The sequence below is a fragment of the Podarcis vaucheri genome, assembly GCF_965113315.1.
Source record: "Podarcis vaucheri genome assembly, chromosome: 2".
Lineage (NCBI taxonomy): Eukaryota > Metazoa > Chordata > Lepidosauria > Squamata > Lacertidae > Podarcis > Podarcis vaucheri.
Genome location: NC_138760.1, coordinates 3609178 through 3633966, shown reverse-complemented (window position 1 = coordinate 3633966; position 24789 = coordinate 3609178). Strand labels below are relative to the sequence as shown.

General features: G+C 47.1%; 1 protein-coding gene across 1 annotated transcript; it reads right to left on the bottom strand.

Moving 5' to 3' along the window:
• Positions 1 to 175: 175 nt before the first annotated feature.
• Positions 176 to 15045, bottom strand: IGFBP6 (insulin like growth factor binding protein 6). Its single transcript, XM_082209014.1, has 4 exons — positions 14667 to 15045; positions 2288 to 2439; positions 1512 to 1631; positions 176 to 1118 (listed from the first exon to the last, which is right to left on the bottom strand). Exons 1-4 carry the CDS (start codon positions 14977 to 14979, stop codon positions 1005 to 1007), a joined length of 699 nt encoding a protein of 232 aa, XP_082065140.1. The 5' UTR covers positions 14980 to 15045; the 3' UTR covers positions 176 to 1004.
• Between the last annotated feature and the right edge of the window lie 9744 nt (positions 15046 to 24789).

The window sequence follows — 24789 nt, the reverse complement described above, 5'->3', positions numbered from 1 at the left end:
TCCCCCACAAAAATGCTGGTGTAATTCTAATTACCAGGTGCAATTATGACCTTTTCATCTTTTCCAAGCATTTCTTAGGGACAAGGTTTATTTCTTTAGCTGAATCCTTTTCATTGTTGGTGCCAGGAGATTTTCAGAAGCCAAAGAAAATCCAGTCTTTAGGACTAATAGCAAGCATGTTATATAGTCCTCAGATTTATTGAATCCAGTGCCAGTGAAACATACAGAATCCACCCCCCGCCCAATTAAAGCACATGGCAGAGAATAGGGAAAACCCAGGCAACCACAGACCCCCTCCATGTAGCTCTCCCCACAATCTGCTTGAGAGGAAGCTGTAAGGCAAGATGATACAGAGGGCAGGCTAAGGACCAAGCAGGTTTTAGTGGAAAAAAGAACAACCACGAGTGTCCCAGTGCCCCGTACCATTTATCCCTTCCGCACTATCTCATTATAATTCTAGGTGTTGGTAATGGTGTGAGGTTGCTGTTCTCATCCGTTCCCATTTCATAGTGCCCTTGCGGGCTCTCTATGGTCATCTGTTTTTACAAAGTTGTCTCCTTTCCCATTTTTCCTATTACTTCTAGCTTGGTAAAAAGCTTTAGATCAGCCCTGGTTCTCCTCCCCACACCCAGTATCTGGCTACTCATGTCTCCCTACTGGCTTAGAACATAGGATGCACGCAACATCTTCTAAATGTAAAGCTGGCTGAGGTGCCAGCTTATCTTTGCAGTGCAACCACTGATAGCTTATCCAAGAAAACATCTTTAGTCATGTAGTCAGAAGCCTCCTCTTGGCCCGTGTTGTGATGCAGCCAGTCCAGGCTCCTCCACCCTTCTGTAAATTATCAGATGCAACAGCTGCTCCAAGGTTATTCCAGGGAATGCAAGGTCCCAGCAAGGCAGCAACAGCACAATAAGTTAAAAGCAAATATTTGCAACAGTTCTAGTAGAGCGATTCTTCCTGGACAAACATCTCTGCTGCTGGAGCACTCTACTCCCAACCGCTCAGTCGACATTGGGAAGCAGGCAAAGGGGTTTTTCTTCCATGCCCTCCAACCGGCGGCCTCTCTTATCCACACACCAGCACTGGCCTCTTTTCTGTCCCTTGGATGCCTGACACTGTAGGGGGCAATGATGTTAGTGGAAGATAAGACTACTGTGGAACAGCAGCTTCTCTAGCCCATGGATCCCAGCAATTCCCCATTTGTGCATGATCAGCATGCGCAAGCCACTTCGGCTCTGCAATGGGGCAGGACGGGGTAGGGTGGGCTTACATGCATCCCACTGACACACAGTGCCTCAAAGCACAACCTCTGTGTATATGGGGAGTTGCCTGTATACACAGTGGGAGGGACTGGATATTTTTAACATAAGATTCTGGTAGGAAAGTTGAAGCCAAAAGAACCAGAACACTAAACCAACTGAGAAATTACTCAGCTTATTACTCAGTTATGGCTTGCTATAAAAGCCCAAGAGTAGCTCACTTTGCCTCTAGGCAACTTTTCAGTATACCTGCTTACGCCTGTAGAACCCTTTGGTGTCACAGTTGGGAATGAAGATGTCTTGACCATTCTGGTAGAGCGGGGCCTTCAACTCCTGCAAGATGGCTGCCAGGTGCCTGCGGCAAGGAGCCTGCCAAACAGAAATAGGACAGTAGTTAAGTTGTGGTGGGAACCTGTGGCCTCTCAGATGTTATTAGATCACTCCATCGGCCACAGCCAGCATAGCCAATGGTGAGGGATGATGGAAGTTGTAGTCTAACATCATCTGGAGAGCCACAGGTTCCCTGCTATTGGATTGACAAAAGAGCTATGATACCCATAGGTGGACAGAAGCCAGAAGAGTCAAGCAGTGTATTCAGCCTGGGTTTAACAGTACTTTAAATACAAGTGTTTGGGTCTGCTTTACAAGTCAAGGGTTTATACAGAAGGCACCGTATAAAAGTGCTAGCATGGCAGGGAGCGATACGCTGGCTTCCCCTATAGGAACACTTCCATGAGGAAGTGTTCAATTACGAGATCCTTCTCTGGCTTACTGAAAATATGCAATCCCAGAAAGATTATACCTCATTCTTTTCTGTAAGTAGGAATTTGATGGTGTGAGAAGGAGAGAGAGAGAAATAGAAGCAGACAGTTAAGAGCAACAATGTGCAGGTTCCTCAGTTCTTCTAGCATCACTTTCCTGTGCAGGAAGGTCCCTACAGAGCAGGAAGCCAGAATGCCAGCAGGGAAGCAGTCCCTTCTCTTCTTTCTCTGGGTGGGAAAGTACAGGCTGCTTGCTCCACGTACCATATCACGCTCCTGTTTGGCATCACTGCCCAAGGAGAGCTGCTGTAGCTGGGTTTTGCCAACCGTGACCTCTTGCAGTGGATCCTGGCTCTGTAACAGGAGAGGCTCTGCTGTTGATTGACCGGCATGGTGAGTCTCCTCCCAACCATCACCTAGAGAGATGGAAACAGGCTTCAGCCTTTCAGTCACCTTCTTAAGGAAGACAAGGGGAGGGAGGGAGGGAGGACCAGATGCAGGACAGCAGTTCCCAAACTCTACAGAGAACAATGTTGAAGTATTGGGTGCATCCACATTCTCTTCCAAACAGAACATGAAAACAGAAGATGAATGGAACAGTCAGCCTCTGTTATTTCTATCAATATAACTGGCAACATTTACCACCACCCACCCACCCTGTGCAGGGGGTGTGATTAAGGATGCACTGCATGAGCTGCAGCTGACGGGGTCTGAGGGATCCCAGAAGTCCAGCCCTGCCTCGAGTCCTGTAACTGGGCAAAAGGGAAGCAGGACACAGTAGGGATGTTAACTAAACTGCCCTGCAGTTGAAAGAAACGTATCTGCCCATTGTTCTGGAAGCTGATCAAGAAAATACATGTGTGAAGCCCATCTAGCATTAACTGCAAAGTAAACGTGCCTCTATGCCAGGTATCACTGCTGTGGGTTAAACCACTGAGCCTAGGACTTGCCGATCAGAAGGTTGGCGGTTTGATTCCCCTTGACGGGGTGAGCTCTCATTGCTCGGTCCTTGCTCCTGCCAACCTAGCAGTTTGAAAGCACGTCAAAGTGCAAGTAGATAAATAGGTACCGCTCCGGCAGGAAGGCAAACGGCGTTTCTGTGCGCTGCTCTGGTTCGCCAGAAGCAGCTTAATAATGCTGGCCACATGACCTGGAAGCTGTATGCCAGCTTCCTCGGCCAATAAAGCGAGATGAGCGCCGCAACCCCAGTCGGCCACGACTGGACCTAATGGTCAGGGGTCCCTTTACCTTAATGCACCCCCAACCACCACCAACATGGCATTGAGGGTGGGCAGGGACTTCTAGGTTTCCCAGCTTCTACTTCAGACTTTAAGGAAAGCTCAGTCGGAGGTTTAGTTGAAAAAACTGTTTCGCTCCACCATCCATGAGACCCAAGTGAAATAGACAGCTTCTAGTAGTCAATAATGAAGATGTAAAATTAGCTCTGCTAAAAATTTCTGCACATGAATGATGTGGGTAAAACACAATCATATACACATTACCCCTTACAGCAGCACACAGAGGACCTGAAGATTATCACTGGTTACATCTATAGACACATGTGGAGCATGTTACAGATTGTGATCATTGACAACCTGTGGATTTGCTCCACAGCTGACCACTGGCTCAGCTCTCACATGAGACTTCTGCATTTTCCACACAGCTCCTCAAGGGGGAAGCAGAGCTTCCCTGCATCAACCCATTTCCTGTGAGGTCCTGTACTACTAGTACAGTAGTACCTCGGGTTAAGAACTTAATTCGTTCCGGAGGTCTGTTCTTAACCTGAAGCACCACTTTAGTTAATGGGGCCTCCCGCTGCTGCCGCACTGCTGCGAGATTTCTGTTCTCATCCTGAAGCAAAGTTCTTAACCCGAGGTACTATTTCACTGAGGTCCAGCACTGAGGGCCTTCTGGAGGTTCCCTCACTATGAGAAGCCAAGTTACAGGGAACCAGGCAGAGGGCCTTCTCGGTGGTGGCACCTGCCCTGTGGAATGCCCTCCCACCAGATGTCAAAGGAACAACGACTACCAGACTTTTAGAAGACATCTGAAGGCAGCCCTGTTTAGGGAAGCTTTTAATGTTTGATGTATTACATTATTTTAATTTTTTTTGGAAGCCACCCAGAGTGGCTGGGGAAGCCCAGCCAGATGGGTGGGGTATAAATAATAAATTATTATAATAAATTGTTGTTGTTGTTATTATTATTATTATTATTATTTCTGGGTTAGTGGAGTCTGTAACCTGAAGCGTCTGTAACCCGAGGTACCACTGTAGCTCCAATTCAGTCTGGATTGTACATATAGCACTCTGGCTCAGTGGAGACCGTTTAAAGCTGTTGAAACGGTAGCAGCAGGAAGAACGATGGGCAAAGCCTACTTAGTAGGCCATAATGACAAGTTCCATGCAGCACCAAAAGACAGAACAGGTTCCAGCCATAAAAGATTAGCATGTTTTTGGAGGCTACATACATATTTATTAGAGAGCATGATGAATCTAAAAACTCAGGGTGCTTGTAGGCTGCCCAATCACATACATGTTTAACTCAGAAGCAATTCACAGTGTGATTAGTGGGACTTGCCTTCTTATCTAAGGATGAGTAGAACTGCAGTCTTATCCTGGAAAACTCCAGGGGCTTCCTGGCTGTGAAATGCTAGACCATTTTCACCAGTGGCTGATAAATCCAGGATCCTGCACCGGTGTCAGGCTTTGGGGGATCGGCTTCCTCCCCCGTGGCCGTAAATGAGCAGATCAAACGAAAGGGAATTCTTACCAGTTAGTTTCTTTAATAAACACAGCGAAGGTCAAAAGAAAGCATCTAACCAGAATGGTGGTGCTCCCAATTAAGGTCACTCCCCCCTCCGTCCCTATTAATCTACATCACTCCTATGTTTTGTAATCTGAGATTGTAGCCTCTGTGCTTTCTGTTCTGCCACTTTCTGAGCTCTCTGGGACTTTGGGGAAGGGAGGTGGATAGTACCCAGAGACTGTAAATCTGTTAACTCTCTCTCTCTTCTAGTGTTAGATCTGCTAGCTGTTCCCCATCCAGTATTTCCTAGCTTCTGCCTTCTGAACTATGCCCCTCTGCAAACCACCGTTCCAAAGCTATACTGTCCTCCTGCTCCTGGGAAGATTCAGGATCAGGAGAGGGGTGGCGGCTCCCACCATTCCTCCTCAGTGCAGCTCTTTTCAGGATGGTCCCTGACAATCTGCAAATTATCCACATGATAAATTATACCTTTACCCAGGTCATTTGATCAAATGGAATCAAGGTTCAATCGATTAGATACAAAGCTCCACTTAGCCTAGCATAAACAGCAGGCAGATGTTGGTTAAGTGTTTTCCTAACTGCAAAAACAAGGCATGGGTAAAATGGCAAAATAGGAAGAGAGATGTATGCATGAGTTACTGAAGGTCCCATCCAGATCACAACTGGCCTAGACTCTACACTGCTTTCATCTTTCAAAAACTACTTCTGCATTAATAGTGTCTAAAAGTTTGATATTAAAAAGGTGGATTTTTTTAGTATTCCAAAGGATTTGTTGGATATTGCGGTCTCTAAGCCAGCTTTTACAACTCGGGTAAAGAGTAAAGGGGACCCCTGACTGTTAGTCCAGTCGCAAACAACTCTGGGTTTGCAGCGCTCATCTCACTTTACTGGCTGAGGGAGCCGGCGTTTGTCCGCACACAGCTTCTGGGTCATGTGGCCATCATGACTAAGCCACTGCTGGCGAAGCAGAGCAGTGCACAGAAACACCGTTTACCTTCCCGCTGGAGCGGTACCTATTTATCTACTTACACTTTGATGTGCTTTCGAACTGCTAGGTTGGCAGGAGCAGAGACTGAGCAATGGGAGCTCACCCCGTTGCGGGGATTCGAACCGCCGACCTTCTGATCGGCAAGCCCTAAGCCGGGGTCTGCAACCCGCGGCTCCGGAGCCGCATGTGGCTCTTTTATACCTTTGCCGCGGCTCTGGGGCGGATACTAGCGAGGGGAGGAGGAGCGTTGTGCGCCCCGACACTCCCCACTGTGGCGGGCGCTGTGCTGGCTGTGACGTTGCATGGGGTGGTGCGTGCGTTAGTCACGCACCGTCCCGACGTCACCTTCCTGCCCGCCCGCCCCATTGTAAGGGGCATGTACGCTGGTCACTGCATTGAAAGGGGGCATGTACGCTGGTCACTGTTTTGAAGGGGAGTGAAGAACACACACACAAAAATGGTAACTTGTTAATTTAACGTTTATTTCTATGAGAAGGAGTAATTCTGAGGGGTCAAACAAAGAAATAATAAAAAAGTGACAAAAAAGTTATTTTTATAATGACGAGTTTTGCGGCTCCCAGGTTTTTTTTCTTCGAAAACAGGTCCAAGTGGCTCTTTTTGTCTTAAAGGTTGCAGACCCCTGCGGGCCTAGGCTCAGTGGTTTAACCCACAGTGCCACCAGCCCCCCCCCCAGTGTTCCTAGGTTTTGACCACTCGTGCAATCCTCTGCATGTTTACTTGGACATAAGCATCCTTTATTCCCCAAATAAGCGTGCATAGGATTGCAGCTTGAAATGCAGATTTATTCTGATTTCCACACAATGTTTGGCTGTAGTAAATGTTTCTGAGCAAGGTTTGATGCTGTTCCTCCTAACAATGTCAGGCTACAAGTGTATTACAAGGACAGAAAGCTGTCATAAATTCATGAAACAATGTTCAGTGCTAAATTTGTAATGTAAAAAACTGATGTCTCATTTTTGGGTTTGTTGAACTGCATGCATGCACATACTTGAATTCACGCCAAGAGGCCTGAATAAGGTTGCCATTTAAAATTTTTTAAAGTAGGAGGTGGAGGAAGATGCACTCAGTGCTTCTTAATCATCAGGACAGTGGCATTCAGTGCTTCTTAGTCATCAGGAGCGGAGTGAATTTTACAAGCTCAACACAAGCAGTTCTCCAACCACAATCCCTCAGCAGAGGGAAGGGTTTGGCATGATCTCCAATATCCCTTCTTACCTCTGGATTTTATTTTGAGAAGAGAATGACAATTTATTGCACAAGGGACATGCTGACCACAATTCCTTGCTGCCAACTGTGGTTTCCATCTTCTCCATATTAACAAACTAAGAGATCTTTTTATTTTTATATCAGCCAGCGTAACTGGGGCACCTGTTTTGCATGTTCAGTGCCAAGCTAAGCTCAAATCTGCATACCTTCTACAAAATGATGACAAAGCAACTAGACATTACATTGGAAATCCATGGCACCGGAAGGGCTACCAATATAGCTGTTTTCTCCAGAAGTGACATAACTTGCTCACTTGGGAATGTTGGAGAATCCAGATGATGTTGGTATGACATAATTCTGTTCCAGTGTTCTCTCCGTTGTCCTTCTGACTTTATAGACCTAGTTCACTGCAAATTGTCTGACTTTCAGTACAATCCTAGTGCTAGCCTCAACTCACCCAGCACAGAGGAGTGGTCCATGAGGCAGCTGTTGCTAAGGCTGGCAAACCCCAACCGTTCTGTATTTCTTGGTTGCACTGCCACCATTATTGCCCCTGCATCTATGGAGCTCTATTGAAAAAGGTGAGAATTCTGCATATCACCTGTTCAGGAGAGCAAAATAGAATAGATTCAGACCTGCTATTTTTCCTGCCAAACAGCTGAATGGCAGGATTTTAATCTGCAATGCATTTTTTTTTAATGTTAAAGACAAAGGCTTCCCATATTAACTTGTCTGTGCTTTAAAATTTTCTGCTGATGTTCATTCTCCAGGTTCATCAGAGATTTGCTATTCAACAGGAAGGGAAAGGGCTTTCTCAGCAGTGGCACCCCAGTTATGGAATGCCCTCCCTATAGAGGCTCAGCTTCCACCAGCACTGCAGTCTTTCCAGTGCCAACCAACATTTTTACTCACTCAGGCATTTTAAAATTTTGTTTTATTATCATTTTATGCTATAAACAGATTGTATACCACTCTGAAATCCAAATGAGTTGAATGGCAGCAAATACATGTTTTAATAAATAAGAACACAGGGTGGGGGGCGGAGGCAACGTCAGGAATCAGGGTGTATGGGATGTTAGGAGAGGGATGGCACCTCTGGTGGGGGACACATCGTGCTCCTTCTGAGTTAGTTTGCCCACTTTTGGCCCCCACCCTGCACTCAGCTCTCGCCTAGAAGCTGTCAGCATGGGACAGCAGCCACACCCCGGGAACGACTTCGATTGGCCAGCTAAACGAGGTGAGGGGAGCCAATGGGTCTCAGACCCTTGGCGATTTAGGGACTTCCCCTGCATGGGAAAACAGGCTCTGGTGGATTGAATGGACAAGACTGGACTTCCGGGTTAGCGCCATCGGCAATGGCGGAATTCCTCTGACCGAGAGGAACCCGCTCCGTGAAAATCGGGTCTTGCCGCCGCGGCGAAGGCGGAGGCCCTTCAAAAATCCCAGGCGGAGGAAGCCTGGAAACGTGGGATTCGGCTGACACCAAGAGCGCCTCCCCTACTCGCAGGGAAACCCTTTTTTGGGGTCCCGAAGCGAAGTGGGGTGAGTGGTGCGGTGTTTTGAATCAACCGCTACTTTTATGGAGCGAAGCCGCACAGCCATTGCCGGAGAGCGCTTTTTCCTGTGGATAATTGGACTCTAAACAAGTACCCGTGAGTAGAACGGAAATTTGGACTACGAAATATTTTTAATTTGGCACCGAAGCGGGAAGGTTCTAAACAGGAAGTCCGCCTTCCGCTTTTGTAAATAGATTGAAGCAAAATTTTGCAAGCTAAAGTCTGGAAAGTCGTATACAAAGGACTAAATTTCCTTCAGTTAAAACTACCAAAACCCCTCTTGGAAGCAGGAGAAGAGGAGGGGGAATCTTAGACTGTTTAAGCCTGCAGGAGAGAGAGTGAAGAAAGATAAATTTCCACCGTCTCAAACCTGGGAACGGGGTGTCAGAGACAGACGTTTTGGGGAAGTTCATTGACTGTGAATGAAACGTCTTTTGACAGATAGTTAAAAAAGAGAAACATATTGATTCCAATGTTGCCTTTTGCATTTAAAAGAAACAAAATATTTGAAAAACGAAAGTAACTTTCTTTTGTTGGACCTGCTTTTAAAAGATGGATACAAATAGAAATTGTCTCCTCTAGAGGGAGCTTGTTAAACTGTTGCTGGAGTAGATCTGGGGAATTCCACAGCTGTGGAGATTAAGGATCGTGAGACCAGACTTTGACCTTGGACAAGAATGTGCCTAGAAGAGGTTTTGGTGCTTGCTTTTTGCAAGACAAGCGCTTTGTTGGAGCAGCTGCATGAGAAGATGGATTTGATGACTGTTGCAGTCAATAATTTTGGACAAACAGTGAATACGCATATAGAAACCATTCAGGAACCAACCCAGGAATCTGCTTTGACAGGACAAATGCAGAAGATAATGGAGGAGGCTGTTGTTGAACCTCAACTAACACAAATGGAGAGACCCGAGGCCTTGTCGGAACATAAGCTGCTGTCTTTGACGACTGAATCTGGAGAAAGTCAGATTTGGAGAGATGGAGTACTGTTTGGTTTGGAGATGGGAAGCCGGATGGACCCCCCTATGCAGGGCCGTTTCGGCTCTTGGGATTTGGTTTTGGGTCAGGGGGGGTCTGGAGTTGTGGGGGCTCTTAACTTTGGAGGGACTTTGAAACATGCTTTCAAATACTTTTTGGATTACAGTGCTGACTGTGGAGAGTGGGCTGACCTGTCGAGGGGGGATGGAGATATTGTTGGGTTGGAGTCTCCCCGAGACCTACTCCTCAATGAGAAAGGAAAGAAATTAAGAAAAAGATCAACAAAAGACAAAGTAAAGTGCAGGTATAAACAAGAAGAAGATCTGCACAAGGGACATGGAAAAGACTTAAGAGCCTCGGACAGAAGATCACCAGGTTGGTGGACTAGATGGGATGGATAGAAAGGACTGACATAACCCGAGACCAGGAAGAAGAGACGATGGATGAAGATTGGAAGAAAGTTTTTAAAAATTAATTTTGAGAAATAGTGTAAAATTAATGAGTGTTAGGAAAAATGTTGGAATGAAACTATTTGGCTTTAGTAGAAACAATATAAGGAGTTATGTATAAATAAGTATTAAGTTTTAAGTTTAAGTTTTAAGGCTTTTTATGGTAAGATAAGGTAAAAATAAATTAAGGTAATTTAATGACAGAATACAGTGAAAGATGGAAAGGATTTGCTGAGTTAATTAATAGGTTACACCATTAAGATAAACTATAGAATATGGCAGGGCAAGAAGCCTAGAATAAAATTTAAAATACTAACGGATGCAAAGGAAAGAGGTGGATTTGCCCTGCCAGACCTTAAACTTTATTATGAATGAGCAGCTTTTTGCTGGCTGAAAGAATGGCTGCTTCTTGAAAACACAGACATTTTGGATTTAGAAGGCTTTAATAATGTATTTGGATGGCATGCATATTTATGGTATGATAAGGTCAAAGCACATAAAGCATTTAAAAATCATATTGTCAGGAAAGCATTGTTTAATGTCCGGATAAGATACAAGGACCTACTTGGTTGTCACCGATGGAAGCGAAGGCGCAGAAAAAGCTCAATATGGAGGCCAAATGGCCGAAATATTGGGAAATTTTGGAACAAGAGGGAGATAGATTGAAATTGCAGAGTTTTGAAAAACTAAAAAATAAAGTGCGAGATTGGCTTCATTATTATCAGATAATGGAGGCATATAATTCGGACAAGAAAATTGGCTTCCAGGTGGAAAAATCAAAATTGGAAACAGAACTGTTAGAACCCAAAACCAAGATTCTGTCAAAGATGTATAACTTGCTGTTGAAATGGAATACTCAGGATGAAACGGTGAAATCTGCTATGATTAAATGGGCACAAGATGTTGGACATAACATAATGATGGCTGACTGGGAACAGTTATGGACCACAGGTATGAAGTTCACGGCATGTAATGCCTTAAGAGAGAATATTATGAAAATGATATACAGGTGGTACATGACACCAATCAAGCTTGCAAAAATCTATCATTTGCCCGATAATAAATGTTGGAAATGTAAAGAAACTGAAGGCACATTCTTTCACCTTTGGTGGATGTGCCCTAGGATCAAGGCTTTCTGGGAGATGATCTATAATGAAATGAAAAAGGTATTTAAATATACCTTTCTGAAGAAACCAGAGGCCTTTCTCCTGGGCATGGTTGGCCAATTGGTGCCAAAGAAGGATAGATCTTTCTTTATGTATGCTACAACAGCAGCAAGAATACTTATTGCAAAGTACTGGAAGACACAAGATTTACCCACTCTGGAAGAATGGCAGATGAAGGTGATGGACTATATGGAACTGGCGGGAATGACTGGCAGAATCCGAGACCAGGGAGAAGAGTCGGTGGAAGAAGATTGGAAGAAATTTAAAGACTATTTACAGAAATACTGCAAAATTAATGAATGTTAGAATGATGTCAGAATGAAGTTAAGTGGTTTTAGCAGCAATGTTATAAAGGTGTATGTAAAAATAGTTTGTTAACAGGTGAGAATCCAAAGTTACAATATATTAAGTTAAAGGATTAGGATAAAAGCAAAGAGGGAAAGGATTTGCTGAATTAACTAACTGAACTGGAATACAAAAAAGGGAGGTGTGAGGAGGTCAGGGAAACAAGTAAATGAAAGACAAGACATGGAAAGATTGATTTGTTTTTAAGTGTTTTTATTTTTCTGTATTTTGTATTTTTTCTTCTCCCCCCCCTCTTTTTCTTATTTTTGTAACCTTTTTTGAAACTTTAATAAATATCATTTTTTTTAAAAAAAGATAAACTATAGAATAAAAATTGAGAAAGATGGAAAGAATTTGCTGAAACAATTAATTGAATTAGAATACAAAAAGGGAGGTGTGAGGAGGTCGATGAAACAAGTAAATGAAAGATAAAGATATGGAATATGGATTGTGTGTTTTAATGTTATTGTTCTTTTTTGCTGTATTTTTTGTGCCCAGCCACAGCAGCGGTGCCACTGGGTCAGGTCTGACCCAGAGGAGGAGAGTAGAAGGAGAGTGGGCAGCAGCTCCCCCCCTTCTCCCCTGGACTGTGGCACCCAGAAGGGCACCCTCCAGCCCCAGCACCACTGGGAGCACACCCCATGCAGTGCAGGCATACGCTCTGCCGCTGCTTGTGAGATGTCTTCAGGAGAAGAAAAGGCTATGGAGTACCCCTACAGAAATCCACATTTGGATGGTGCCTTGTATGCCTTCTGGCAACTCCTGCAGCCCAGCTGGTGCCAAACATATTGCTCTGCTTTCCTTTGGACCACATCAGTGAGGCAGAGAGGGAGTTTGCCCAGGACACACTGCCCAGGCTTGCACCCTGAGAAGGTCACATCTGTGCTACTAATGCAGTGGTTGATTTCATCTCTCGAGACAGATGGATGCCAACAGAAGCCAGGAATCTCATGGCCTGATGTTAACACTTAGCCTTGGCTGTTTCCATGGACTGGATGTGTTCAACTTCAGAGAGCATCAGGAACAGAAAGAACTAAGAATGCACAGTATCAGCCTTGTTATAGGCAGTATAAGCCTCTGGACTGGCCAGGCCAGGCTTATGTACTAGAACCAAGGTCAAATCCCTGGTCAAAAGCAACAGTCCCTGTTGCACTTTCAGGATCCAAATTAACTTGTTGTCCCAGGGAGCCTGGGAGTTCAATAGCAGACCAAAATCTGGATTCTGCTCTGGCTAGTTATAGACCCCAACTGGTCCTGGCAAAAAAGCAAGAAGGTCTAGCCAAGCATAACCAAGATTTTTGAAAAAGGAAAATGCAGGGCCAGCTTCTCTCTTTGTCCACTGCTCTGTGTCACAACACAAAGGATAAGAGCCAAATTTTGCTCGTGAAAATAAGTACCCATGTGAGTTGCCCAGCATCTTTCCATCATCTGGCAGAATGGCTCCTTTTCAGCTTGCTAGAGAGGAAAAGCAAAACCAAGGGCGCTTGCAAGTAATCCATTATGGCTCATTTCATGCAATCAAAGAAAATAGACTGCTGTCAGCAAGTGCCCAGGAAGCAAGCAAAAACGTGTTTTCGGGAGTTGTGCTCCTGTGCAGAGTCGGACACGCTGCCAGACATGCTCACATCCCCTCCTCTCCTGTTGCCACAGACCAGTGCTAGCATTTCAAGAGTTCTGAGGCAGTGTCCTTAAATCACAAGTCTAATCATAAATCCAACTCATAAAGTAGGTTCATGACAAGGAACTGCCAGATCCAAACTTTACTTGCACAGTACAGTATATTAGTTTTATAGAGTTGAAGCCCAAGCTCTTCTTCCCAGGGTTCCTCTCTCCACCCCACAAACTAGTGGATTCTTGCAGTCTACAAAGGGAAGCCGTAAAGAACTGTTTGCAACCCCCCCCCCCCAGAGAGAAGAGGAGAAGGTAGGCAGAGATGATTTTGCAGTCTTCTCCCTGCAAGACAAGTTTGGCACTGCACCCGCTACTAGTCTGAGCAAAAGGTGACTCAGGCCTGGCATGAGAGATCAAGGGTGGCCATGGCGTGTGTTCAGCTCACACACAAGTCTAGGAACAGAAGAAGATACTGTAGAATCTCCCCATCCCATCCCAAAACATTCCTGACAGCAAACACTTATCTCCTCTCTGATCTTAAGGTATTCATTCCCAAACCTGAGGAGCTGCTTTCACCAACAGCCCTTTCACACCCTTTTGACCTAACTGATTTCAGGGGTCATCCCTGGTGTTTATACCTGGTTTGGAGGGGCTATGGAGGCTTCTAGACCTCAGGTTGCATATAGTTAGGTCCGAGTTACCAGAGAGGCATTAAATGTTTCCAAAGTTGGAACAAAACATGAACGGCTGAGCAAAGAACTCAAAGCACACACATTTCAAAAGTACCTACTCCCCCGGCACAAACATGATTCCAAATCAAGTAACTAATTCAGATTCAAATTTTGTAGTTTAAGCACAGGGGGGGGAATCTATGAGCCCTTATGGCTTTTATGCTTCAAGGCTAGAAAAAGCAGCAGCCAGCATTCGCTACTCAGCACCCGAAAGACTTCTCTTCCCTTTCTGCCCTTGATTGTACATCTTCACAATCTTCAATTTTGTTTGGGGAATAGGGACTGCTTATATTAATATATAGGTTTAAATCAGACTGTGTGGATTATTTTCATTCTTAATGTGAGCTGGTGATGTTACTTCTTTTGTCTTTGCTGTATTTACAAAATTAAAGAAATGTAAAGAAAGAGCACTTGAATCGCACCGTGGGAGTGCAGGAAGAGGATAGCTGATCGTTTCACTCCATCACCTTCGCTGCCGGCAATCCTATGGCTCTTTACTTGGGAGTAAATCCCACAGTGTTCAATAGGGTTTTGCTCCCTTTGCGCCGAGGATCTTACATGTGAATCTCGATGAAAGGCCAAGGAGGTTCAGTCCTCTCCTGCATCCAATACGCTCCCAACCCCCCTTTATACTTCCTCACCCTCCATACTTTAGGATCACTTGCTTGGCAATCTTGGCCCCGCGATATTTCAGGGAAGGATAGAATTGTAGAGTTGCAAGGGATCCCGCGGGGTCATCTAGTCTAACCCCCAGGCGGGACTCTCTACCGCCTTCCGCGCCCCCCCCCCCCGCTTACCAGGCGCGGCTCCTCCACGGCACTCACCTGCCGCGGGCGCCGCCTCCGTCTGGTTCCGGCCGCCTCCGGCCACGCAGACCCCGCGGCCGTGCAGCAAGGCGTGCAGCGGAGTGCGCTCGCCGGGCCGAGGGACGCAGCGCAAGCCGGGCGCGCAGCTCGGGGTGTAGACGCCGCACGGCTCGCCCAGCGCCCGCGCGTCGCAGCCCTGCTCGTCGCCAAGAGCCTGCGCGGAGGATGCGCGGCCGCCCGCCGGGGAAGCGCAAGGGGCGCCGCCGCCTCCCGCCTCGGTCAGCAAGAGGAGCAGCAGCAGCGCCGTCTCCAAGCAGCAAGCCGGGAGCATGGTGGTCCGCAGGGCGCCCGGTGCCGGAGCCGCGGAGAGAGTGGCTGGAGCGCCGCGCGGCAGCCCTTAAATGCGTGCAGCGCGCAGCGCCAGCCCCCGAGCCGCCGGCCTCCTTCCGCGCCAGGTGCGCAGCCTGCCCGGCTGGAAGGGCGCCAGCCCGCGGGGTGGGGCTGCGGGCGACCGCGAGGAGCTGGCGGGCAGCTGGGGCCCCGCGCCCCGCCGCTCCAAGGCGGGAGGTGCCAGGCGCCCTTCGCGGCGCGGGAGCCCCGTCCAACGGCCGGCCCAGGAAGCGCGCCATGCGCCAAGCGCCCGGTTCTCGTCTTGGGAACTGCCGCGGAAAACCTGGGCGGCGGAGTGCTCGCCATTAGGAACTGGAGGAAAGACCCCGCTTCGGAATCCTGCAGACAGAGGCGGGGCGGGGGGGGGCCGCTTATCGCGTCTCACCCGGAGGCTCCGCGCGGCCCGAGAGGGCACCATCTGCCCGCCGCCTCTCCCTCCGGCTGCCGCCCGAAGCCGAGCGGACTCCCTGCAGGCTCCTTGCCGCTCGAAGAAGCAACGCGGGCCTGCAGGGCGCCGCAGCGGAGCGCGGCTCGGGCCCCGGGACTGTGGCCCGTCCCGCCCCGAGGGCGCCCCTGCCTATAGAAGCCGCGAAGCGCTCTTTCTCGACCCAGCCCACCTCGCGGGGGGTGGAAACAGGGGAAGAGGGGATGGAATGGCTAAGTCAGAAGGAACCGTGTCTAGGATGGGCCTGCAAAGCAGCATCCTTCTGCACACTTGCTTCGGAGGAAGGTCGCCTGCCCCACTTTCAGGAACTTATTTCGAAGTAGTAATCATGGACACGAATCTTGCTGCACACTTCACAACTTCTGAACCGAGGCAGCACGGAGACGCCGCGTGCATGCACGTTCACACGCATGGGCGTAGCCAAGGGGGTGCAGGGAGGGCAGCTGCCTCTCCTTAAATTAAGTAAATAATTAGAAATACTTAACTGACCGATTGCATTGCAGATATCTCGGTTCTCCCCCCCCCCCCACATAAAGCCTGCTCCCTTTAAATAAACACTGGCTACGCCCATGTTCACAGGAAAGTCCCATTCTGCTCAATTAATCATCGGTAAATGCAATAGAAGTATTGCTTTGGAATTCCAGGCAATCAGAATTCGGCTTGGTTTTTAGAAGAAAAGTAAAAAAATAAATCTCATTCTTAAAGCAGAATATTTTATCAAACATTTCCACATGCACCCACACATTTAGCCTTTTTAAATTTGAAGAGTAAAACAAAGATAACAGTCCCAAGTCGCAGTCAAAATAAGATAACTTGCTGCAGTGGAAGGAACCCTGAAGCCCAAATCTAGCCTGTTTTGAAATAAAAGCTAAGATGCAAATTCAGCAATTATGCTATTGGTGTTTGTCTCACCCACCTGAGTACCGGGATTAGAACACTGACAGTGCTATCTACTCAGAAGTAAATCCCACAAAATTGAATGGGATTTTCTTTCCAGATAAAGGAGGATAGCATTGCAGTGCAATATTCCCATTTTGTTTCTGGGAAAAACAGAATGAGGAAATTCTTGCCTGAAGCAGGAGTTTTGTTTTCTCATGTTAGAGAACACAATAATCAGCCATCGGAAAATACTGACTTTTATCTGATGATGGGACTGCCAAGTTCCCTCTCCCCCATGAACCCCTGTACCTTAAAACATGCAAATTGATCAAAAATTAACAAGAGGCTCTTTTCCTCCATGAAGGTTTTGTGAAGTTGCAACTTTCAAGTCATGTGGCAGTGAAGTCGAGGTACTTCTGAGCCTTCAACTGTGCTGAATAACTGGTGCAGCTTGCAAACCTTTGCAAAAGGAGGTGCAGCTTGCAAACTGTGATCAGGAACACTTTACCTATTGGATTTCTGCCTGTCACCAAGCCGTTAAATGCATGGGGTTGGGGAAGAGAGTCAGGCGCTTCACCCTGAGTGCTTGTTTGTGGTTCTAACCAACTGTCAGTTAGTGGGAATAAATTGCTGACACTTGTAACATCTGAGTGCTGAAAGATGATAATTAGGTAACAGGGTATTACAACCACAAAATCGAAGCATAAGGCTTGAACGAATTTACTTCTCCCCCTTTTATTTCATGCTCTCTCCTCTTTTCCTGCAATGCTCCAGTTCAGCTCCTTTCTCTGCAGTTGTGCAAACCACCTTTTAAAATCTGCTCCTGTGCCTTTAACAGCAGGCTGAATCTTCTGGGTATGGAAATACCTGGCAGGAGCTTTGGCTGCAATCCTAACCATGTCTGTGGGTCTTACTCCCAAATCAGAGGGTTAGGATTGCAGAGCTTGTGTGTATGCTCAAGGTGAGTCTTTACCAGAGCTCAGTTGAGCTTAAAGGTAAAGGTACCTCAGCGGTTCGAATCCCTGCGGCGGGGTGTGCTCCCGCTGCTCGGTCCCAGCGCCTGCCAACCTAGCAGTTGAGCTTACTCCCGAGTAAATGTAATGTGATGTCATTTACCTCCAGACATGTCCCACTATGTTCATTGGGTCTTCCAGGAATGTGCATAAGGCAGGTTAAGACACACTAGTGAAAGTTGTCCCTTTTTAACTTAGGACTTCTGGGTTAGCTATTTAGGGAAGGGCTGAACTTTAACTGACACCCCCTCATTTGTCTAAGAAGGTCAAGGCAGAATACGTGGGGTTACCTTGCTTTTACCCTCACAACAGCCCTGCGAAGTAGGTAAGGCTGAGAGTTAGAGGAGTCCGCCTCTCAAACTCCTCCTGTTTGATTTAATGTAATTATTTGGGGATGGCGTTGAAACTGTTTCCAAACAAAAGCCGGCAATGAGCCAAAACTTCCCTGCTCAGGGCCCTTTTGTGTCTCCCCTTTTTGTGGGGGGGGGGGAGAGAGATTGGGAGAGATTGGCTCTTCTTCCCACCCTTAAAATTTTATTCTGTTTGGATCCAGGCAGAATGCTTGGAATACTTAAAGTTTCCAGTCCATCTCTGTTGTGTAATTCAATTGCCCAGCTATTTCCCTTCTTGGCTGGTTCTTTCCAAAAACATGACATCCATCACTTGGGTTGTTTTTGAAAAGTTTCTTAAGACTTAGTCTTCCTGCTTGGCAGGCGCTTACAATGTCCAGGGGATGAGGAATCCTTACCTGTTCTGTGTGGGGCGTGAATGAAGCTAAGTGGTTAGAGCAGAAGAGAATACCCTTCTGCAGAATGTGTATAAGATCTGCAAGAATTTCCCACTCACAATCAATTAGGTTGCTGAAAAAAGAATGTTTGGGGGGAAACCAGGAGTGGAATTTTGTGTGAAAGGATTTGTGACCTTGGTTTCTTTTGGTACCCATCACAAATTCCTGGGGTGAGCTTGTGTTCAGCTGCATCCTGTTCCTGAATTCTCAGAGCATGTTTGTCTGCCTGAGTCACGACTTTGCTCCTGGCTTTGCTTGATGGATCTTGGGCTTCTGGTAAAATAGCCAAAGGAGAGCCTGGTGGTCTGCCCACTAAGGGCCATCTAGGTCCGCATCCTCCTTCCCAGTGGCCAGCCAGATGCTTCTGGGGGAAAGCCCACAAACAGGACATGAAAGAAACAACCCTCCTCCTGTCCTTTGTACCCGGCATTTGGTATTCAGTGGAGTGCTGCCTCCAGGGGAATCTTGCAGTCTTCACCACTGATTAAAGTTGCCAACGGATCAGGAAAATGCAGCTTTGGCTGTTTGTGCACCTTCAGGCACCAGTTTGCATAACTTTCCCGTATGGAGATGAACTATTATCACCTGCTAATGTTTGCCTGAACATCTGGCTGCTGTTAAGGAAATTGGGACTAGCAAAATGGTAGCAATCCTTGGGAGCAGCACACAGCTGGATTCAGGGAGATAGAATGCAATAGAAGACATGGCTCTAAAATAGGGCTGCCAATTGGCCAGATAACAGCCCAGCCGGTTCCTGTGCCTTTTGAGAGGTTTGCTCTCAATAATTAGGTTAAGCTTTTCATGGCATGAAACATAAATCACTTGCGAATGGCTCCAGGTCAAGCTGCAGGCAGGTCAAGCTGGAAGTCAGTCCCCGTGTGACGAGGTGACCGCAGTGCGCGGGGACTGACCAAGCAGATGGTAGGATCCGTGGGCCGGATTTACGAGCCTGGAGGGCAGCACCCGACCCCCGGGCCTTAGTTTGCCGATCCCTGCTCTAGTCCTTGCGCAGAGGAGGGAATATTGACAGATACAGTTTGACATGTTGCAGTCTCTTGGTAGAAGCGGGGAAAGCTGCAGGTACCCAAATGTTCTCTTCTGCCCAAAGTTCCAGGTGCCTGCCCTTGACTGAATTCAGCCACCTTCTAGAGGCTCTGCAAAAGGATGGCACCCTTTAAAGCTAAAGCTATCTTTCAAACTCCTTTCACTCTGCATGTTGCTCTTGCACATTCAGAAAAGATCATCACAACCCTTTGAGTGCACATGCCCTTTTATAGCCTTGGAACAGACCTTTGCAGCAGCCTCTTTGCACTCCCATAGGCAAAATTCCAGAGGAATCTCTGCTCTTGACTTTTGGCACTTGATCGCCCATGTACTGCGAAGGAGATGCAGCTCCCAGGAGTCTAATGGAATGCTCCCTGACCCACAGAAAGGGAGCAGGCAGACAAGATGTAGTTTTCAGGAATGGCCCTTGGAATGGCAGCCTGTGCCCTCCCCTGGTGGAGTGGCAGCCTTGTTGCTGGGCCCAGGAGAAAAAGTGCTGGGGAAAGTACATGAGGTGGGTGGTGCCAAGGCTCTCTTGGAAGCTCATCAGGAATTCTATAGCAGCATCTCCCAACCCGGTGCTTTCCAGATGTTTTCCAGCAGCCTCAGCCAGCATGCCCAGTGGTCAGGGATGATGGGAGTGCTAGTCCAGCAACAGCTGGAGGACAACAGGTTGGGGATGGCTGCTTCGTAGTGACCCTTCACACTTCTGGGACTTGGCCTGTTTAGGGCTGCTGACGGTTTGTGGCCAACAGTTAAGACTTTCTTACAGAAGGAGGCATGCTCCCCAAAAAAGACACAGCCTTGTCCTGTTCTTTTAGCTTCTGGGCAATTTCCTCTCTTTCTTTGTGTGGGTATATTCAAGAACCAGCACCTCAGGCTGCTTGCCAGAGGGTTGCGTGTGTGTTTTTGAAAGCTAGTAAAGTTGAGTAAAAAATTATCATCATTCTCAATGAGGGTATGTTTGAAATGTGTAGCCCACAAGTAGCCTGCATGGTGCCATCCAAATGTTGGACTCCCAAGTCCTACAAGCCTCAACCAGCATGGCAAATATTCAGGGATGGCGGGTGTTGGAATCCATCAGCACTACATGGGCTATCTCTGGTCGAAACCTAAACTTGCCAGGTCATTGAGATCAGAAATTGGTCTCCTGGTGCACCATTTTAAGAAGCTGCTCACACCTGCTAACCACCTCAAAGACATTGGTTAGTAGGTTTTTAGTGACTGTTTCGTAATAAAACGAAGTTACACCAGGGTGGTGGCTATCCAAGCATGGACAAGCAAGCCTTTATTGAGGCAAAGGCAGTGCTATTCTAGAAAAAGAGGTGCCAGAACTCACCATGAACGCCTGCCTTGTTCTCTCATAATGGCGGTGGCTCCCACTGGAGAGGTACTGGAACTGAAGCGAGTTCTGGCTGAAAAAGGCTCTGGGCAAAGGAATCTTGTCTCTTTAGTTAAACACTTCCTGTTTTCAAGTGCAGCCAATTTTCTTCTTGATATGGATAGACAAGAGATTAGTTATTGTCAGGGTTACTTCCAGATCCTAGCTCACAGAGGATCACGCTAGCCAGCGATCGTTAAATAAAAGTCTTTATTGAGTTACAGTCTCCATTCTCGAGCTGCTGCGTGCAACCCTACGTCTTATGCTTAGATCGGCGAAGCTCCGTCTGAGTCTCCGCCCCTTGCGCACCAACTTAATATCCTAGCCCTGCTCCACCTTTTCCGCCTGACAGTTCTCCTCTGGGTCCCTCTGCCCCCCTGGGTCTCTTCCTTCCGGGATTCTTCTGACGCTGACCCCCCTGACTCTCCTGTCTCCTTGCGCCGGGCTTTAGGACCTGGCTCCCTTTCCGGGCTGCCTACTGCGGCACCTTCCTGTGCATTTGAACTTGGTGCGCGCGCCCAACCTTCCACTTTCCGTCTAACCGTCACTTCGCTCCCCGATGAAGGTGTGGCCACTCCTGACTCGTGCCCTCCCTCTTGTTGCGAGCTGCCAGCGCTTGATCCCTGGCGCTCTTCCTCTTTCCTACTCTCTGGCGGTGACGCTGGTCCCGATCTCCAACTGCTCCCCTCTGAGTCCCCTCTGGCTCTATCTTCCTGGGGTGTCCCCGTAGTCTCCCCCCTTGCCCTGGCCACTGGTGCTCCTTTTTGTGAATCTTCTGATTCACTGGAAAGACTCGGAGATCTCGGGTCGTCGTCATCACTCATCCTTTCTTCTGCCTCCTCCCCCTCGCTCTCTGTTTCCTCCCTTGCCCTCGCCTCTGCTCCTGAACCCCTGACAGTTATGAATTGCCCTGACTGGTCTATTTTAACAGCTAGTGTGTCATTTTCTGTTACCATGAGGGTGAGGGCTTTAATAACTAGTTTTAGTTCATTATTTTCATTTTTTAGAAGTGAAAAAGCACTATTTCCCCATTAAAAATGAAAATAAATAATAGAAGGAAACCAGTGATTAAGTCTCCACTCCTCCTGCACCTAGAACAGAATCTCATAGTAGGGCATTTAAAGTGTCTTATTAAGACACTTTTCTTTACTTAAGTCTCCCAATGAAGTCAACATGGAGTAACAAGATAGGCGGGCCTTACAAACAGGAAATCTTAAACATTGGAAAGGGGACTTATACATAAACATTAAAGAAGGATCTTGGTTATGTGGAAGGGTATCGCTGGACAATGAAGCACTATATTAAGCACCCTGTGAAACCTCCATTTTAATTGTACTTCAAGCAAATTACAGAATAGCAATGCTACATCAGCGGTAAAGAGGGTAAAGATAGGGCTACAGTGCAGAAGCAGCCATGGGAAAAATTTTCCTTCTGCATTTCTGGCGGAAAGCCAAGGAACAGAGAACTACAGTGAACTGACCCAAGGTCATAAAAGAGCTGAAAATAGAGCAAATTACCTGCATGTAATGAGTCTGGCTTCATTTCTGCAGTATATGTGAGCATTTCTCCCTCCCTCCCTCCCTCTTAAGTTATAATTCACTTATGCAAGAGAAAGCATGGAAATATTAAGTTAAGGTGCCCACCTTCACTTCCGCAGTATGTTGACAATGACTTCCACCGTGTATTGCACTCACAATTTATTCCGCATGCACTCATACTTTCCCTTGGTCTTCCAACTTCAGTATTCTTCACCTGCTGATTGGTGGCAACACTGTTGTTGGGGTTGGTGATCCACTTTAATAGGATGTCTGTTTTTGTATCCTCAATGATGTTCAAGGGTAGGGAGCCTGTTTCCCTCCTTTGTTGTTTAGTCGTGTCCACCTCTTCATGACCCCATGGACCAGTGCACGCAGGCACTTCTGTCTTCCACTGCCTCCTGCAGTTTAGTCAAACTCATGCTGGTGGCTTTGAGAACACTGTCCAACCATGCTGTTAAACTACAGCTCCCATCATCTTACAGGGCCTTCTTTTCATCTGTTTCAAGCCTCCCAGTGGACATTTGGAAGAGGTGCTGCTAACGAACAGCAGTTATTGATTGGACCCTTTATTTAATTATTGACAGCTATTGCACTCTAGGGATAAAGGCTACTGCCTCAGTGAAAGATTTTTTTTCCAGGTTTATGCTGCTAGATGGTGCACATCTAGCTTCTAAACTTTGGAACTGGGGTCCCCTTATGCTCCTTGCACTTTCTGAGCTCTGCTGCACTGTGACGTTTCCTTCCTGTACCCAGGATAAGCTCCCAATTCTGCTATCCTTGTCTCTGAGGTTTGGCGAGTTAAAAATGGCTGTAGAGCTTCAAGTCTACTGCTGCTGAAGTTCAGATAGACTGCTCCTGTTCAGTGCTGTTCAATTCCCCAGCCTCCAAGAAACCTGGCAGCTGCTGCCAAGTATCATAATCTAATTTCCCCTCCACCCTCATCAATGTTTAATGGCTGAATGTGCTTTTCTGTGGAAGGCTGCAAGTAGAAGGCACTCTGTCCTGACTACACCTCTAAACAAACAGATGTTTGGCTTTTTACCTACCGTCTTGAAAACAGGCTTAATTGTACTTTTTATAGTATTCCGTATTTATAGTATTCAGAACAGGGCCTACCAAGATTTCCTTTGGAATTTTCTCCTCACTTTACAGCCTGTCCACCCCACAAGTATCAGTTTTACATCAATTTTATTTTTGCGAATCGGCAGTGACAGAGCCTATGCTTTACATACAAAAACTCATAGGTTCAATCTCTGGTATTTACTTGGCTGGGTAGGAACTTCTGCTTAAAATCCTGCAGATGAGCCAGTGATCCAACTGGTTATAAAGGACCTCCCTCTCTCCCCCCCCCCTGCCCTTCCCCATGAGAACCCAGACTGAGCATTGCACTTTTGTGAAAGTTCTGTGATACTTCTCTGCTTAAGAAATCCTGTTCCTGCACAGTTCTCATCCTAGGGTCCTCCTAGGGAACAGGAATCAGTATTAAATCAGTTCAAATCTTTCATGTAGATATGCCAGATCATATCTGGAGCATGAGGATGATGATGATGCCCCCCTTTCCCCCAGGAAACCAGCCCTGAGTGCTCACTGGAAGGACAGATCCTGAAGCTGAGGCTCCAATACTTTGGCCACCTCATGAGAAAGGAAGTCTCCCTGGAAAAGACCCTGATGTTGGGAAAGATGGAGGGCACAAGGAGAAGGGGGCGACAGAGGACGAGATGGCTGGACAGGGTTCTTGAAGCTACAAACATGAGTCTGACCAAACTGCGGGAGGCGGTGGAGGACGGGGTGCCTGGCGTGCTCTGGTCCAGGGGGTCACGAAGAGTTGGACACGACTAAATGACTAAACAACAACAACCCCCAAACAGGGACTCAAGGTGACTTGCAGATAAAAACAACAGCTATAAACAGGGGAAAGCCTCTCAGTAAAAGCAATTAAACATTGATAGAATGAAAACTAATAAATGCAGAGAGAAAGTGAGGAGGATTTTAATTCTAACAATGTTTAATTTTAGAACTATATAGATATAGATTATAGATATCGTTATGTGTGTATAAACACACAGGACCAGCCCAGTACATTTTGGCACCTGAGGCAAACTACAAAATGGTGCCCCCTCCCTGCCAGGGAAGAGGGCATGAAGATCTGCATCAGGAACAAGGGGGGAGGGAATAAAGATCTACATTGGGAACAAGGATGGGAGGAGACCAGCAGCCCCTCCGATTTGCCAAGAGGCCACTGTAGCCACCTAATATGGCAGCTAGGCTCTATTCAGCTTGGTAATTTAGGAACTACCACAGCTGACACCAGCCATCACTGGCAGCATTTGTGGGGGTGGGGGACTGCCTGCCGCACCTCTCATTGCCACTGCGGCACCAGTAGCAGGCAAGGCATTCCTTGGAGGCTGAATATGTTGCTCCTGTGGATCCTGCCACCTGAGGTGGGTGCCTCACTTTGCTTCATGGATGAGCTGGCCTGTGTGTGTCTTATAAAGTGGTACCTCGGGTTACAGACGCTTCAGGTTACAGACTCCGCTAACCCAGAAATAGTACCTCAGGTTAAGAACTTTGCTTCAGGATGAGAACAGAAATCATGTGGCAGTGGTGCGGCAGCAGCGGGAGGCCCCATTAGCTAAAGTGGTACCTCAGGTTAAGAACAGTTTC